General features: G+C 42.2%; 1 protein-coding gene across 2 annotated transcripts in view; it reads right to left on the bottom strand.

Annotated features, from left to right (window-relative positions):
- The window catches only part of LOC102037846 (E3 ubiquitin-protein ligase RNF103), a 31,214-nt gene extending 14,191 nt beyond the window's left edge, over window positions 1-17,023 (bottom strand). The window contains exons 1-3 of one of the 2 annotated variants that reach the window (XM_031063063.1): window positions 16,886-17,023; window positions 7,396-7,511; window positions 3,264-5,383 (exon numbers count right to left, since the gene is read on the bottom strand). In XM_031063063.1, the coding sequence (XP_030918923.1) occupies window positions 3,817-5,383; window positions 7,396-7,511; window positions 16,886-17,017 (1,815 nt within the window). In that variant the 5' untranslated portion in view covers window positions 17,018-17,023 and the 3' untranslated portion in view covers window positions 3,264-3,816. Of the gene's footprint in view, window positions 1-3,263; window positions 5,384-7,395; window positions 7,512-16,885 lie in introns of those variants that run through there. The other variant, XM_005428335.2, reaches the window with a different exon arrangement.
- Between the last annotated feature and the right edge of the window lie 2,015 nt (window positions 17,024-19,038).

Raw genomic sequence — 19,038 nt, 5'->3', positions numbered from 1 at the left:
CCCGCCCCGGGGGGGGGGGGGGAAGACGCTGAGGGGCGCGGCGGGGGACGGGCGCTGAGGGAGCGCCGGCCCCGCACACTGAGCGTGTTTGTAACTCATTCAAGGGTCAGTCAGGTTGGGAAAGACTTCTGAGATTATCGATTCCAACCACGACCGAACACCGTTATGGCACTGGGTGCCACGTCGAGTCTTTCCTTAAACACCTCCAGAAACAGTGACTCCACCACCGCCTTGGGCAGCCCATTCCAATGTGAAGAAATTCCTCCTAATACGCAACCTGAACTCTACTGATCCAGCTTAAGACTGCGCCCTGTCCTCCTGTCTCTGGTTTCTGGGATCAGAGCCTTTCCCCAGCCCAGGAGGCTGCTCCTCCTGTCAGGGAGCTCCAGAGAGCAATAAGGGTGGGGATCACCCTGCCCCTCCTGTCAGGGAGCTCTAGAGAGCAATAAGGTGCCCCTGAGCCTCCCCCAGGCTGAGCCCCCTCAGTGCTCATCACACCCGTGCTGCAGAGCCTTCCCCAGCTCCACTCCCTTCTGTGGAACTCCTCCATCTCCATAACTTCTCGGTGCAAGGGCTGACTCCCACTCCGGCCTTTCCCCAGGACACGCCAGGGCAGGGCTCATACAGGCCCCAGCTGTCGGAGCTCTTTCGGAGAAATGCCGCTGGCCAGGCTGGCTCATCCTCACCCTCCTCTCCGCAGGGTCACCTGGCTGAAATGAAGGGACAGCTTGGAGCCGCTCTGCTGGAGCTCCAGCGAGTCAGTCCATCTCTTCACGCCCCGGTGCACAATCTGAGACTGAGAGCATTAGAAATAAATCAGTGATGCACAGAGTGCAAAAGCTTAGGAAGAAAAGGTGGTATTAACTTAACCTAACTCTTTAATACCTTACAATTATACTTACCCTCATTATTTAATTATTGGAGACAGACTTCTAAATGAATTACAAGAATGCACAATTTCACCTTGGTCATTTTTCCCTCCAGAATCTAATGCAGAAAAAAGATCTAAACAAGCTTTGGAAAAGAGAGCTCTCATTTTGGACTGAGCAGCAGCAGTGGGAAAGCCAGTGCTAATAAAACAATAATTGATGAAATTGAGAGTGACAAAGAGCTTTAGAGATTATTTAAATCCATCCTTTGTAATAGCAGCACCAAACATCCATTGCCTTTATTAAACCTAACAAACAAGTGAATATCCTCACCTTAGTGGTTTGACATTTTCTGTTTACAATTGGTCTCCAGCTTCCAGGCACGAGACATCAGAGAATAAAACAATGCTTTAGGAATGTTTAGCATCTCAGTTAAGACACTTCACAAGCACCAGCACAACCCAGCCCTGCGAGGCAAAACATGTGAGCAGCGAAACCGCTGACCTTGTTACAGGCACAGTCTTTGCTCCTTTGCTCCCTTCTCCGGATGTTCAACTATCAACACGTCAGGGAAGGGCTGTCTGAGATCCTGCACGGGTAGAAAACAATGTTACTTGGATGCTTCTGCTGCTACTGACACGAGCATTTCATAAAATAAATACATCCAACTGCTTTTTCTGTCCTGCTGGGACTCTCCATACACTACGCCAGCTGCTCAAGATCCTGTAACAGATGCCTTGCCGGGAACTGCATCACAACAATTTATATAACCCAGACACGAGGGGACTAAACCTTCCTCCACAGCTACCTGCTGGTCATAATTACCTGCTCCTGTGGATGTGCCCTCAGTGGCTCTCCTGCTAATTAACCAGCAGTTTGGGTCATCCATCAAAAGAACAGGATGAGTAGAGCAACTGAGGCCATCAAAACAAGTCTTCAGCTGAAACAGGTGTGCACAAAGGTTTGCAAATAAGGCTGAACCAGTGCACAGAAGCAGAGCTGCTGGGGTTGTGTGTGAGGGTGAGGAGGTCAGCCTTCATCAGTAGAGAGCACTCCATGAGCACTCAGTGCTCCAAGGACACAGCATTGCTCCAGCTCAGCACTCACAGCATTTGGCAAATTGCCGAGGTACCACTGAAAGGCTACAGTGGGCTGTGATACAGCACCTCACTTGTGTGTGTCAGCACCTCAGCTGCAGCCTTATTTATACTCACAAAACTTCTCCTTTCCCTTGGCAAGGCCTCAGTTCAGTGCAGATTTCAAAACAGTCCTGAAACGACGTGGATTTCAGATACTCATGACAAGCACATACGCTGTGCTGCTGCACAAATTGGAAGCAGAAATGATCTTTGCCCTCATTATGCCTCTCTGCTGCTCTGCTGAGGCTGTAATGACATAGACAGGACATGTACTGGCAGGTCCCAACTAGAATAAAAATTACTTTCTGGACCACAGGAGAGTTGCTGATATTGTGCCCCTTGTACCTCTCTGCTTCAGTACTGCCCTGGGAAAAAGGAAATGAGAGAGAAAAAAGGACTCAGTAAATTAAAAACAGCTCTTCTGCTAATTACATTAATATCTTCCTGGGAACACACTGGTGACAGTGCCCTGAAACATTTGTTAATAAAAAAGAGCATGGTCAGGTACCCTGGACAGATGAAACAATGCCAGCAGCTCTGTGAGCACCATCCTCCCAAATCTATAAAGACACTGGGAGATGGATTGTAACTGCAATGGGGAGCTGTGTTTGAATTTCCTATTATCATCACCTTTATGTCACTATCCTCCTTTCATATCACAAAGGCAATAAGACAATTGAAAATATCTTTCTAGTTTAGTCTTTTCCTCTACTCATATAATCTGCTCTTCCCCCCCTCTTTTTTCTTTCCAACCAACAATTCCTCTCTATTTTCAGTCCAATGATTTCTGAAAGGTACAACCAAAATCAGAGTTTCACATGGAAATATAAAGAAAACAAGACTCATTTTTTTATGCCTCCAAAGAACTATCAAAGAAACCAGAAATCACTTCAGAATACCAGCACAGTTGGAAGCTGGCAATTTGTACCTTTACAAGCCACTTATGTCACTGCATGACAATATTCTGCTCCTTCTCAACAGTTTACTTTGAGGCTGTAGAGGGAGCTACCCTAAAGTCTTCCTAGATGTCTGCAGATGAGGGTACTGGAGAGACAGCTGCTAGAAGAGGGTCTTCATCTGGAAAAGCACCTTGTAATCAACTGGAAAACCATATCCAGCAGAGAAGCACCTCAACACAGCAGACTTATGAAGGAAAGAAACAGTTCCCAGTGAAACACCACTGCCTTCTCCTTGGCCAGTGGCTCAGAGCACTGAATTCCTGCATCCCTAGGAGATGATTTATTAGTCACAAGAGTTGTGTTATATTTTTATTGTCTTCACAGATAAATCAGGCCAGCAAGACATCCGTAACCATACACACAAAATATTTATCAAAACAATTAACATTACAAATCTCCTTTTAAAATAATTTATTTCACCGATTTCTTTTTAAATGGTACTGTCTTACAACATACATTATTCAACAAAGATGTGCAGAACAGACTCTAAAATAAGAAACACTTAAATTAAGCAATTGTGTCCGATTAGAATTTCAATTTCACCCACATCTCAACTTGTAAATGTTTGCTGGAATACGCTTCTCTTGTAGGCTTGATTTTTGTGCTTACAAAAACAGCATCAAGTTTTCGGATGTTGAAGAGAACAAATTATTTGTAAGGTAAGTTTGCATTCAGTTCAACATACAAGGCAACCAAATGATTCTGTCATTAACGTTAGCATCATGTATATTTCAGTTCACTGCACTAACATTTAAACTAAAACTTCAAACCACGTAATCTTTTAAGTGACTAACATTTAAAAGGCAAGCAGTAATATCCTGAAAGCTTACAAAAGACAGGGGCACACAGCTAAGACGGGGGCTCACTCGACAAAGGCTGTGGGTGTGTGTATGGCTGCTTTTTTTTGTAGGACGCCCACCTGCAGACGGGACAGCAGTGCCGCCCGCCCGCCAGCCACTTCATGATGCAATTCTGGTGGAACACGTGGCCGCAGGGCAGGCCCATCAGCAGGCAGCCCTTTGCAAAATTTTCTAGACACACCACACATTCCGTACAGTGCAACATGTCGGAGGGCCAGGCTGCCCAGTCTGGCTCCAGGTCACCCGCAGAGCTGTACGAGCTGTAGGACCTGGCTTTGCGCTCGCATGGCTCGTGGTGACAAGAGTGACTGGCACAGGAACAGGCATCCACACCTTCTTCACTGCACCTGTGACACGTGCTCAGCTCATCGTCCTCCGAGACCTCTCTGTCGCTACTGAAGACCTCTTTGTTCTCACTGTCAGAGTCACTTTCGCTGTCTGGAAAGGTTTCCAGCGTTTCCTCGTCAGAATGGGCGCTGAGGCATTGAAACCTCCACATGGGTAAGTTTTTAATATAATCAGTTGGTATCAGAGGGTGAAGCCAGAGATCGGGGAAGGCCAACCGCTCCAAGAACAAATCCGGGTCTTCATCCCAATCTGAGTCAAAAGGGAAGTGTTGAAAAGAAGCAATGGGATGAAACAGGTAGCTGGTGTACCAGTCCCACAGGCTCGACAGCCACTCCAGATTATTGGCATTTACTTCATCCGTGTTGTTATTGCGCCTTCGCTTCTTCTCAAAGTAATCAATTAGCAAACCATGGCCAAGGTACGTGCTGAGGAAGAGGGCTGGATGTGAGGAGTAGAACATCCAATCTGCCCTCACCCAAGAAGCCAAAGTAGTTGTGTTCGAGTACCTGAAGAGTTTTAAACTGTACTCATAAAAGCTGTCTAAGTAGGGTAGTTGCAAAAAACCTAACACTGGTAGCCAGGAAATAATTAATAGTGAATTATATGTCCCTAAAGTGCTTATAAGAACCACAAAACGCTTTATAGTGGCGCCTTGTGTAATAAACAGGTCCATCCAAGCCATCAGATTAACCAAAACTAAACTTAAAACAAATAAATCGTTAACTTCTGGTTGCAACGAGCGCAAAAAGGAATCCATGGCACGTAGTGATATAAATTCACCAGTGTTATTTCCATACCTGTAAATCCCCTCAGGAGTCCTCAGTATATACGATGGTGTCTTATAGATACCAATTTCTGCCATGTAACTTTTATTGTCCCAGTTTTCCACGTTGACAAAAATAAACTCTACTCTTCCAGTAAACTTTACACTCAGTGCAGAGAAGAAGGCTGGAGGCTGGTCGAGGTTGGCAAACAGGTATATTTTCACCCGGTACTGGTCACTTTTGTTCCATTCTTCTTTCAAATGCTCAGAATTGTAGATGGTTTTGATCCGAGAGGCAGCGTGGGCTGTGATCCATTTGAAGATGTGCTCCACTTCGATCTTGCGCCCGTTGTATTCCTTCAGCATGACTTTGCCCTTGGAGGTACTGGTTTGTGGAACCGACATAATGAGGGTGGATTTCAGCCAACCCCTCCTCTTGCAGTATCTACAAAGAAAATGGCAGGTTAGATTCCACTTTCATAACCCCAGAACTTACATTTCTATTCTAAGCCCAAAAATGAGACATGCTGAGCACCTGGGAACCCTTATAATATAATAGCAGGAAATAAGGGTACCCAATATTCTCTGCCAAAGCATATTTATTCTTACAATATCTTTCTATCTTACAGGAATATTTTAAAGAGATATGCATTCATAAAACAGGAAGAGTAATAGTGTTAATTTTCACAGGTCATTAAAGTAAACAAAGCCATTCAGCCATTGATGCTTTGTAACTGGATTTGAGTAATACACAAGCTGACTCTCTGCTTTAAAGCTTTAGTATTAAAAGCTACTTTTCCTTGGCCTTCCAGGCAAGAAGAAAACCACTCCAGTGTAATTCAATATCCCACAGCTTTCCCAGTGCTTCCTTCCATCCTGGCTTTGCCAAACAGCTGTGGGGCGAAGTTGAGCAGACACTGGTCTGTTTGCACTTGCTTTAATGAAGCTGACAAGTGTCTACTTCCTACTGGGATTTTGTCAAGATGCAGACAGGCTAAGGGGTGAGGTGAGAGAGCTGGCCACAAAACCAGCAGAGCAGGAAGCACACACATGGTGCTGGATGATTTGGGCTAAAAAAATACCCACACTGTCTGGCAGGCAGATGGGATGAACCCCAAATCCAAAACAAAAAGAAAAGGCTCTTCATGGCTGAACCCTGAGTCATGGTCCAGAGCACAGTAACTCTCACCAGACCCCTTCTCTCACACATCTTTCCTACCAATATCACTACACCAAATTATCTAGTCCTCCTCTAAGGAAATACCTGGCAAGCTTCAACAATCAAACTATGACAGAACCAACAGGCATGCAATGTCTGAGAACCCTGCACATTGGGACCACCAGCCTCATTCACCAGCCATCTTACCTAGCTCCTCTGTGGTTCTGCTCTGTCAACATGTATTTAGACAATTACAACTCCCCTTGCCAGGAATCTGAATGCAGCATTTTTAGAAAGAGCATTTTAGTAAGATATTACCCTGCTAATAAAGGTATCCTGATTACTGCAGCATGTAGTATTCTGAATTTCAGCTGCAACCTGATGAAAACTGTTCACATGGGTTTACTCGAGAAAACATTTCTCGTATTAAAAAAAAGGAATTAATTTAAAACATGGTATTTGATCAGAACATTAAGGCTACTTAGGAGATATGCAAAGAGAAACACTGCCAAATTTTTAAGATGTTCAAATACAAGATTATTTTGCATAAGCACTACACAGCCTAAGAATTTCCTCTTATGATTAACACTGAGATTTCTGTAAACATTTAGGACTTAAGCTGCATAAGATGTGCGTATCCATACATGCCACTGGAATTCTAGACAAAGTCTCCTGTCATGTAAAGCAAACGCCTCCAACAAAATGCATAAAAAAAGCCTCTTTTTACAGCAGCAGAGAATTATTAATAGCTTCTTTGGCTCTGCTCTTCTTCCTGGTTAGAAATCATATGCAAACACAGTGACTCTTGCACAGCACACTGTGTGTTGTCCAAGGGTGTGTGCCAGTTTATATATAAACATACATTTGTCAGGGAACAGGATTTGTCAGTAATTCTGGGAGGCAGGCACTGTATGCAAGGTTCATGCTAACCTGTGCTTTCCCCTTCCAGATGGTGATAAAACGACTCTAAAACTGATCTATTCAGCTTTGTCCTAAGCAAGCACAGTTCCTTTCCCTGAATGCCTAAACTGGAAGGCCAAACTCTTCTGTTCATTCCTCTTCACTGCTGTATTATGCTCTCTACAGTCTAATCATGCATTACCCACACAATGCTTTAGGAAGCTGCAGAGCTGATAAATAATGTAATGGAGCATTCTGAGCAGACTTTAGGAGAGATAAAAACACGAATAAAGCCACCTTCTGTCACAGCTACTTTTACAACACAGCAAGCCCTGCTGCTAGAACACAGCTGAGCCTTAAGATAGTCTTGGGATTTAGATAATCCTTTAAGGATATACCTGGGGTCACTGGAGCAGTTAAAAGTGCCGGTACGGATGCCGAATCTTGAAACTTTCTTCACCATTTTCTCCCAGTGGACTTTACCCACCAGTGGGCTTCTGTTGTTTGCTATGACCTATTGCCAAAAGGAAATACCAGTTTAGTATCACAATCAGCTTGGTTCCTGAAATAAAGAGCAAGTTTCAAGAAAACAGAGTGCTGGTCATGCTTGATAGTCCTTCCCCTTCTTTTAGGGCACAGAGTATGAATGTACAATTGGGAGTCATGACAAATGTCTTTGGAGAGTAAAGCACTAAGAAATGTGGTTCTGCAGAGAGAAAGAAGTGCATCATCATGTTAAGTACATGTTAAGATACTAAAATCAGTGGTAGTTAACAAAAACCTTGGTAAAATAACAAAACTATCATTAACCAGTTCATAGTGGGGGAGAAAGGAGAGGAGTGCAGCAGGTTTCTCTTATTTGCAATAAAAAAAGACCATAATTTTATCACAATTCTCCCTCAAAACTTATAACATACCAAAGAAACCTTGTCTCAAAGCAAGCAGAATGAGTGGGAATGCATGTACCTGGTACCAGATTAAACTGCCAACAGCCATTCCTGAGCAGTGGAAACTACTGATTAACCCCCCAGATAATGCCTAAGGATCTTGACTCCTTCCAGCTTTGCCTGTGACTCACTCTGCAACTTGATGTGACTGTTTCACCAACTCCAATGTCCCATCTGCCATTTCAGGACAATCATTTGCTGTGATATATCCAAATTAAAGGTTTAATTTGCTCTAACCCAGTATATTAAAGCTGTACTTTAGATTACCTCACTGTAAGCTACTACTGACACAGATGATGAAGAATCAGCATTCATCCTCTGACTTATATCTGTACAGGGAGGGGGAAAAAACCCACAAGGAGAAGAAAACTCTGCCTGCTGCCAGCTGACAGGTAATTTTGAGTGACATGACTGATCTTGCACTATTCCACCAGCCATCGCATTTTCTATTTTAGAAACAACTCACATGCTTCTGCAGGCTTACTGGCAGCCACTTAAAATATATTTTTAAATTAAATATTGAAACTTCCATTTGTTAGATATTTGTTTACCCGCCATTAAACTTATCCCAATCATTTTCTGACTTAATAACCTCAAATGTCAGCTTGCCCCTGGAAGTTGGGCTGTCACCATGATTAACAGTTCTCTGTGGACATGCTGAGATTCAGCCTAGAAAGCGTGTCCAGCCTTTGAGACTCATAAATATTATCTGCTTTGTGGTAAGTAGCAGCCTCAAAGAATCTTAAAATAGAAGAATTCGCCAAGCAGAATGCTCTACATAGGGAAACAAACTGAACTCACAGATTACATTTCTATTCCACTAAGCCCAAAATATTTAAATAACACTGGAGGTGAAAATCCAGGTAAGAATCCTTCAAGTTATTCTTAAAACACACACATCATATAGAAAAGCCTTTTTGATTAGATAAATGTAACCATCACACACTGAAACAACCAGCTGGGAAATCTACTGTATTACTGTATTACATCACCCAATGTGACTGAAGCTTTGGGTATTTTAAACTTCTTCCTTTCATGCACTTCAATCAAGGGAGACCAAATTCCTAAAGACACCCTAAAGCCATAAAATATCCTTAAAATATCCTCAGAGTTACTATGGCATGATAAATGCACCCAACATGGCAAGAAACCACTATGTTTTATTAGTAAACACAGGAGTAAAACCTTGGTGACTGGATTACTCTTTGATACAACTACTCAGAGACTGGCTTCTTCTAAAACTCTGTGTGCATGCTGTGAAACAGTGATGAGAGAATGTTAATGTGTGCAGGAGGACAGATCCTGCTCACTGTTTCTTCTGCCTGGCACCACAACATTGACTTTAAGTGTCAAGACAAAAATTTGTTGCAAATACAGTCACCATTGTATTTTACACCATTATATTTTAACACCAGCTTAATTAATTTCTTATGAAAAAGTCTTTTCTCCTGGAGAAAGATATTCATACTGAAGAACAATGACGTAAGTAGCAGTCTGTATTTTGTAACTACATAGAGGAACCCTGCTATGGTTTTGCACACTGAAGCTTCATAAAATATTTTGGGCTCGTGCTTTTTTATGTAATTATGGAAAAAAATTCCAAATAAACATGTCCATTGCAGCTGCTCCTTGCAGACAACACCCACTTACAGCACTGGGAGTTCACCAGGCCAAGGCAAGGCTTTGTATTTTGGAAAGCAGTCACCACCTCTGTGCATGAGGGAGTCCAAGAAAACACTGCAGGTTAAGCAATCAAAATGTACTTCAGCTTAAATTAAAAATAACCTGCAAACACTTGTAACAGATTTTATTTTAAAAGTGTGAATTTTGATAAGTTAAGAAATTTAGCTTAAAAACCTGTGACTGAGGAGACTGGGAATTTGAATGTGGAAGAGGCCTGGAAGTTCTTCAAGCCCATGGTGTTAAAGCTATCAGGATTTTATATTTCAAATAAGAAAAAAAAAACGTTGCCAAGTCCTGCACTACTTCTTAGCAATCACATCCAAAGAGAGGTTAGAAATAGTTTGACAATCTACAAGGATTGAAATAAAGGTCAAAAAGAAGAGCTATCAAAGAAAGATATGCACGGAAAAAAAAAAAAGGTAAGGAAAAATGAGCTATTCAAGTTAGGTCACACAAAGACTATTACAAGTTGTACCCAAAGGTTTTTCAGTCATATGAATAAGAATAGAAGAGGGGGAGAAGCAGCAGGATCCCCAAACAATGAAGATAGGTGGAAATGGAAGATAATTTTCTTTTTATAGTTAAATTAATACCATGACTCAGTTTTCAGTGGAGGGGAGAGGTGGCTGGCCATGGACCAGTTAGCAAATTTATGGGAAGAAACTACATCACCTGAAGGTGAAAGCAGAACTCAAATAACTTAATGCCCTTAAATCAGAGTCAGCAGGTTATCTCCATCCTAGAACAAGCACTCAGGATCACAGGTGAACCTGTGAAAATTTTTTGCAAACCCCTATCAGACCAATTCACATTTTGACAGGACAGTAACAAGTCTGCAGCTATATTTAAGAGCAAATGAAAAAAAAGAAAAATCCCACCAGGTTGATTTCAATAGGATGCAAAACTGTAGAAGTTTTAGAGGTGCAGAGACAGTTACATTTTCCACCTCTTTCCAGCATGCAACTACTAAAGATGTATCATTCCTGATTGACAGAAACTTTCCCTGAAGGAAAAGAACTGAGCTTCAAGAGAAAAAGGGAATGCAGTACCCTGTTTGCAGTTTGGTAGTATATCATGTATTATGCCACATGGAAAAATTACATGAGAGCTACAGATAGGCTTTTATAGTGAGTGGGAAAAAAAAAGTATTAAAATGAGCAAGAAATTGGCTATAGCAAAAAGACATCAAAATGCCAGAAAGGTGCTAACAGACTTAATAGATTTACCTTAGAGCTCAGTTCTGCATATATTCCCCATTAATACCCTTCCTGTGGGAACTTGAAGTCTCCCAAAGCCATTTGTAGAAGACATAAAACTGGGAAGCACATCTATGTGAGAAAGAGGATTACAACACCATGCAGGAAGAGCTGCACAAATCTTGTAATGCAGAGTGTCACACATGAAATTGAATTCAGTAATGAACAGGACACTTGGGGAGTTCATCACTTAGAAACAGCAATGGGAGCAAATGCTCGGGGCTATCAGCTGCTCCACAAGGAAACACCAGCCATCAATGTGAACTGGCTGCAAAACAAGCAAAGCCCAGGGAATATCAGACCTGGCAAAACAAACTGGTTGATTGACCTCCCTTACTGGGAGGAGGGTGGTTGACATCAGGACACTGTGAAACTAAAGGGCAATGTCAGTTTATGCCCAATAGGAACAAATTAGCCCTGAGTACACACAAGCCAGAAGTCAGACACACATTTCCAAGAAGAAAACAGTCAACAGAAGTATTTGAACAATTTACAGTGTAAGAGAGACAGCAAAATATTTTCTAAACACATATTCTACAGTCTAGCAGAAAGCTGAGCTAGCTCATCAGAAAGGTCCCTTTCAATCACACACTCTATTTAATGTTACAGAAATAAAGCCCAAGCTCCTAGGAGAAGGGATCAGCTAACACAGATGGGAAACAAACACCACGTCTGGAGAAGCACAAACCCTCTCAGCTTCGCTTATTATTAGCTATGTTTACAATCTGTGGCATATCACATGTCAGAGTGACAAGTAAGACAATGAGGGGAACTCAATTAATCCATTAATCATCTTAATGGGCTAAGGGAATCCAATAGGATCACAGTAACCCTACTATTTAACAAGTTCACACCACAGAATGGATCTGCTCCCTAACTCCCACCTAACGCAGGCCAGAGGACCAGCAGGGTCTGAATTACCACCTCTGTAATACTGTAAATGCTGAGATTCTGATGATTTCAAAAGACAATGGAATAGGGACCTTTTGCATTGGAAGAGTTCTCATGACACTGAATTACACAGAATTACCCTCAAAGAGTTCAATCAAGAAAGTAATTAGAAAAATCAGTAAATTAGAAAAATAGAAATATTTTTATCTATATGTTGAAGTAGTCATAGCTATGACATTAAAGAACAGACGTAAAGAGCATATATCCCAGAGCCAAAAAGATACAAACACTTGAAAAAAGAGGACTAAGTCCCCAAGGCACTTTGCCTTTCTTGCCTAATCCAAACCCAAAGTGTATTGGGCAGGTGCATTAATATTGCAATAGCTACTTTATAACCACCACGGATCCAGCTGCTCCTTAACTTCCAAGTATCATTAAGCATTTTTAAACATTATTTTATGAAACATAGATTCTTAAAATACAAGTAAAAATATGACTGAAATCGAAGCGGCTTGAGGAAGCCCAGCTGATGTCAGAGTTTGCTGTAGCAATGCAATATGCAAAGACAGACTCCTTTTCTGGTACCCCTGAAGTACTTGAGCATGACATGGTAACGACCTCACTAGAGTATTATCCTGTTTTCTGTGCATTTAAATCAGATTTTGCTCTATTTCTTTCAGACAGGTACGCAGAGATCTCAAAGCAGGTCACAGGAACAAGATTTGTTCTCAGGAAGTTATGAAGCTCGCTCACAACTAAAAGTGTTTGAATATCACAAGGCATGACAATGAGTCAGAGAGGGGCAAAAGCAGAACCAACACCTCATGTGCTCCAGCTCTCATTATTTTAACCAATTCTAGCTGGGACAGTGAGTGTCAGGCACACCTGCTCATACCAACAGCACACAATTTCAAAGACACAGTAATAGTGACAACTTGGTTTTACAGCTCAGCCACAAAGACAACAACTCCAAGTGCTCCTCAGCTCTGGGCACTAGGGCACTGTGACAGACTTTACACCATCAGAAAGAACAAAACCCATTAGTAAGAGACACCATTCCCTGCTGCACACACACACATCCAGGGGGCTCTGTCATGAGCAGTCAGTCTCAGCCAGCCTCAGAAAGTCACTCTCCACATAAGGAATACGGACATTTCAATTGGAGAAAGCCTGTGTGGTTTTGCCAAAGACAAAAGTGATTTCTAACTCATTTAATGAACTGGTAAGGTTGCATGAAGATGAGAATTGTCTGTCTGGTTCAGTGGTTTCCAGTTTGAGAAACCCATGCACTCCCCCACAGTGACTGCAGAGGGTAAATGAGCAGAGGAAACTCAATATTACTGTGAAGATTCCATGCATGACCTGGAAGATTTTTAGGGGTCCACAAAGATAAAAAGGTTCAAGAACTCTAGTCATAGAAGCCTTTTTCATTAACAGCTAGGCTGCAAACTCTGCTTCTATATATAAAGCAGAAGTAAAAATACAATTAATTATAAATGGACTGGTAATTTACTTATTGAAAGCTTGGAAAAAAGCTTACTTATTCCAGATAATGTCAGTAAGTTTCTACATGAATGTCTGCACTTCTATTAATTCTGAGACATCTCACTTTCTGTTTATTATCTGACAACGTGTTAATGGAACTGAATTTCCACTTAGACTCTCTTTCCTAAGAATTCACAACTCATTCAGAATCCATCCATATGGACTGCAGATATCTGGAGACTTTTTGCCTTTCTTTTCCAAGAAAGAGATTGTGAAAAATCACATCCAAATAGGCAAGGACTACATCCATCACAGCACACAGAAATTAACCACCTCAAAATTATGTGCAGTTTCTCCAGGGAGGTGAGGTGACCTATGCACTGATCTGGACAGTCAGTTGTGCTGTCAGTTAAATCAGAGATCAAGAATAAATGAGCTTCTGCAATGAGTTAACACAGATACACAGGCAGTACAAGGACTATTCTATTCCAGCTGATGGTATTCTGCACCCTTGACTGGACATGAAGCCTCTCAAGAAGAAAACTGAAACTTAAAATCAGGTATCTTGTGGTAAATGATCCTGAAGGGCTATTGGAAAAGACACAAACACTGAATTATGTATTTTGAAAGAACTGAATGTTTCTGCTTTGTTTCTTTTTAGCAAGAAGAGCTGATCACCTGGTAAAATTCAGAATGCAAATAAATATGAAAATCACTCATCCTACATGCAAGCAAAAGGAAGAACAAACAAACCATCACCGCCAAAATGCTATAGGCACATCCCTTGCCCTGTGACTACACCACTTGAACTAGAAACTGAGATGCAGAATAGACTGCAGAATTTTATATCCATAATAATGGCCTTTGCAGCTCTACCAGACACAATCAAAATGTCTGTCCTTGTACTTCAATGCCAAAAAGAAAAGTTCCCTTTACTTCTCTCTGCCACTGTGTTATAGTAGAGATTTTAATAATAAAAATATACATTCATTCAGATTTTAACTTCATTCAGAGAGGATTTTTTTCTGTAGATAATTTTCAAAAGCCATAATGACTACAATACTGTTGGATGTGACAGGCTTCTAGAGACTAACCAGAGCCTGGAAAAGTAAGAACGTTACATGTAACTCTCCTAACCAACAAGAGAAGCAGCTCCAGAAACTAAAATTCACTCTCCTTGCCAGCTAGAGAAGTGCACAACAGCAGCTGGCAAGCAAGAAGAACAACATAAAAGGAAAGGTGATGAGATCATGAGCTAATAGGAGAAAGAACATGCTGCTGTCTGTGGCTCTATGGAAGTGCAACACAGGAGCTGTGAACAGCTACACTGGTAAACAAATTACCACTGGACCAGGATGCTTTGCATGTGGATTTCCAGAAAATAAAGAAACAAAGCCACAAAACACTGATTCCCTGTGTACTGACTTGGACTTTCTTCAAGGAACTCATCTGGCTTACTCTAAATGATAAACCTGCACCTCAATTTTTGTCAAACGTGTCAAGAAATAATAATTATTTCCTCTCTCTTCCTTTGCTTCTCTGCAGACAGTGATAGCTATCACACTCCCAGCCTGTGCCACACCAGAAATTTCATCTATGTACACTGGAAAATAAAAATCATCTTCAAAGTCCTCTCATAGACCATCACAAAGTGTTCAAACCAACTCAAGCAACAGCCACTGTGCCAGCTGAGGCAGAACTGCTCCTCTCCCCCTGCTCCTTTCCAGCAGCCCTCAGAGAACAGGGATCCAGTGCTCAGGATACTGAAAAGGATCTGGAGATCCCTTCTGCTTCCCAGCCAGCAGCAACAGAGCAGGGGAATCTCTGACCTTGCCCATGGTCACCAAACCCATCCTCGCTCCCCTGCATGAGCATCGAGCTGCTTAATTAGCTGGAAAGTTTCCACAGAATTCCAAACAGCAAAGGAGGATGGGCAAGGGAGGGAATCAAGAGCTAGAAGTGGAAAGTGATGGTAAAAACCAGCTCTGCAGGGATAGGATCTAAGGAGAATGAGAAAACTTGTGAAAGGACACGAAGAATCCAGCACAGGAGTTATCCAGACAGGAGTTGTGGTGGGGAATGGAGCAAATGAAAACTCCAAGTGATGAAAACCTGAAAAGCAAGAATGAAAAATAGAAATTCGACATCTCTTGTGGTTTTTATTGTAGAGAAACAAATAGTGTTCAGCAAGTAAATTATTCTGTAAATTCCACTAATTTTTTTTCCCACAGCTATTGTGACCAACTGAATAGCTGTGCAAATATTCCCAGAATGATGACAACATTCATCACACTGGAGATATCAAAACACAGCCTATCTGACCTGCTATTAGGATGCTAGTGGAAAATCCATTACAAATAAAATTCTGCAGGCAAGAGACAACAGAGAACTATCATATTTCACCCTTTTGAGCTGCACAGGGAGGGGGGAAGGTTTTTCACAGCATATTCATGCCTGTATTTGTCAGCTAGCTTGGGGACATGTAAACTGCCTTTCAACACTCTCCCTCTGCTTGAAGAATATCCTCCTGTATGATTTAAACCTCAAACTTGGATTCAATAAACTCCAAATGTATCTTTCCCAAAACACAAATGCCATTCCAAGTCTGAAGGTAATCTGTCCTCTTGTCTATTTTGGGATGAGATCAGATGTAGTGACAGTACAGGTCTAATAAACAGATTATCAAGATTTAATGACTTCCTGTTAAATAGAAAACATGAAGTGAGACCAGACAAACCAGGTAGGAGCTGTCAACGGAACAATTAATTGCCTGGTGGGGAATTCACCTGTGTGAATTCCAATTAATGGCTGTTAGGAGGAAACTTATGCCTTAAAAAACACACTCTTGTCAACAGAGAAGTTGACACAGAAAAACAACTTCTACATTTTGGTCTAGGTTACTTATGTTCTCGGGAATGATGATTAATTGCTTCAGAATCCTATTGGAAAAAGTCTGTCTTTATTTTCCTAAATGATCTCTTGTTATCATTAAGTCCTTGGAAAACAGATTGTAAAACTGCTGGGCACAAAAGGCTTGGGAGAAAGTTAACTTCAAGCCACTGGAATATGTCGCAGAAGAGGCCTGCTAGCCTGGGAAGTTGGCAGACTGAGATCCTTCCTGCCTTTGTGAAGAGCCAACAGAGATTTTACAAGTGCTCTAAGCCCCTTAGACAAGCAGAAACTTAAACTGGTTGGGTCTGAGCATGCAATGCAACCAAAGGGAAGAGCAGCACCAGGAGCCTGTGCCAGCTGGGAGCATCTGTACTAATGCACCTACTTCACACATTACAAGGCTCTCACAAACCCAGGGCCAAGGACTTGCATACTCTGTGTACTTCAGTGTGTATTGCTCTGCTTGTTTCCTGGTTCTAAAATGCCTGCTTTTCAAAAAGCAATCCAAAGAATAACAAGCTTTTTTTTCCTTCCTGTCTGTATAGGAACTCTGGCACTTCCAGCCTTTCTTGTTTTATTTCTCTATTCCTCATCTCCTGGATGAAGCTTATCTTTGTCACCATCTCCCTGTTACACGTTTTTACAACTAGTTAACTACCCTCATAAACTCCTCCTTTGAAACACATTTTGCGTGTGATCAATATATATTAAAACAAAAGGTCAAATTGATATACCTGTACCAGCCAGATCCCATCTTTTGTGTCTTCTACAAGCTCATAGAAATGCATTTCACCACTGAAATTTGTACTGGAAACCGATTCAGAGGCCTCTTCCTCCTTGAGAGCTGAATAAAGCTCTCCTTCCATGAGGTCTCCTGAAAAAGAGACAATTGGAGAAATTCAATTAAAATGGCACTGGAGAAAGATTACTTCATGAATTCTAGTAACAGTTTAACTAACTGTATTTGCAAGATTGCTCAGAGAATCTTCTCAGTACAAAGGTAGCTAAACCTTAAGTTGTTACTATAATTCTATCTCTGGTGACCTGACTGTGAACAATTTGACTTCGGTCAGACCACAGAAGACATGAATGCTCTGCTTCTGATTACACAGATGCACCACACATGCACGAGCACACAAAGGAATAAAAGAACATCTTCTAAGGCTCATTCTCTGCAAATAACAACATTCAGTGGCTGAGAGCAATTTTAGCCTGTACATCTTTGCTTTCGTTTCACAGGATTGCAATTTTGCAGCAAGCAATTTCTCAAACAGACTTCCAGAATTTCAATCATTAATTCTGGACCAAAACCCAATGTTTGTGGTCCTGTTGCTAATAAAAATCTCGGGCAGAATAATTTAGCTGTTGGCTTTTGTTTGCACAGTTGGGAAAAGTTCCCATGAACTCCAAATGCAGCAACATAAAGAGCTCACGGTAAAATCATCTGATTATGTTTCCTTTGTAATCTCATTTCCTTCTCGTGTTCTGTTTCACAATCATTACAAACGCTGTTAATGACAACCTGCATTCTAGTAACTAATCTACTAAGCTTTCAGAAATGAAGTCTTGTCCAAAACCAGTTTCCTTAAAAATATAAAAATAAGTCCAACAGCTGAAACCCTTTAGGGGTTTGCAAAAATATTCATAAAATTTAGAGGGGGGGAAAAAAAACCAAAACGCAACCACAGAAAAATGCTGCAAAGCCTGTTGGTATGAGAAGTGTTTCCATGACATTTGAAGAAGTTGGTTAATACAGTTTGTTTGGAGTTAAACACTTCCCTGCAGCATATGCAACCCAAACATCATGACATCATTAAAGTACCTGACAGCCAAGGAGTGAAAGTGATTGGAAACAAAAGTGAAAGTGCCTAATGCTTTTTGCTGTTGGAGCAGCAAACCAATAAACAACATAAAAACATAAATAAACAATGAACAGTAACAGCAAAATACACTTAAATGCCCAGGATTAATATCAATTATTTAAACCAGCATTTTTAAGGTTATATGGCAGGCACTACAACCATCCAAATCTTTCTCCCTCTCTGTCCAGACATTAGAGACCCTCACTGCCTATCCTGACTGCTGGGATTTCTCTCTCGCCTGGATAACCAGCCCTTCCATCATTGATTTAAAAGCAACTACTCACATTTTCCTGCTTGGCTGGCACTACAGCTATTACATCAGCCCCATCTCCCAGTCCTTGGGGCCAGCTCCCTCCAGCTGCTCCAGGCAGCATCCTTACTTTCAGGAGACTTCTGCCATCCTCCCATCTCCACTGCTCTTCACCAGCCCCGAGAAGTCCATCTCCTTCACCAGGTTCTCCATACTTCTGAAATGCCTCCCTGCCTTTTTCCGAGCTGATTTTAGTATGCAGGAACTAGTTCTCCTTCCCTTGTATAAAACCATCTCAACCCTGAGTACCCATCCCTTGTGCTCCTCAGCTATGAAATCATCGCTTTCCTTGGGGCCCATCTTGATAGCCGTACCTGTAATAAACCCAGCAAACGGCTGGGCATACACGGGAACAAGCTGGCCCCAGCTGTAAACAGTAGCCTACTGCAGCTATTTGGAGTCTCTCCTCCTCGTTTTTCACGGCAGACGACACTGGGTCGCATCTGTGCCACCCGCACTGACCCGACCGCCCGCAGCGGAACTCCCGGGGAAGGGGAGGGGAGGGCCGGGAAGGGAAGGGCCGCTGCTGGTGCCCCGTCCAGCGCAGGCCTTCCACTCGCTCGGGCTCACAACGCCGCCGGGCTGTGACCGTCACCCCCGAGATCCCCGGGCTCCCTCCACAGAACCCCTTGCTAGGGGGAGCCAGCTCGCTCCCCAAACCCGCCCTGCCGAGGGAAGCAGCGCCCGCGTCTCCATCCAAGGGCGGCCGGAGCCC

This window comes from Geospiza fortis, unplaced genomic scaffold (assembly GCF_000277835.1).
Source record: "Geospiza fortis unplaced genomic scaffold, GeoFor_1.0 scaffold125, whole genome shotgun sequence".
In the NCBI taxonomy this organism is placed as follows: Eukaryota; Metazoa; Chordata; class Aves; order Passeriformes; family Thraupidae; genus Geospiza; species Geospiza fortis.
Note: the sequence above shows the minus strand (reverse complement) of the source record. Positions and strands in the feature narration are given on the sequence as shown.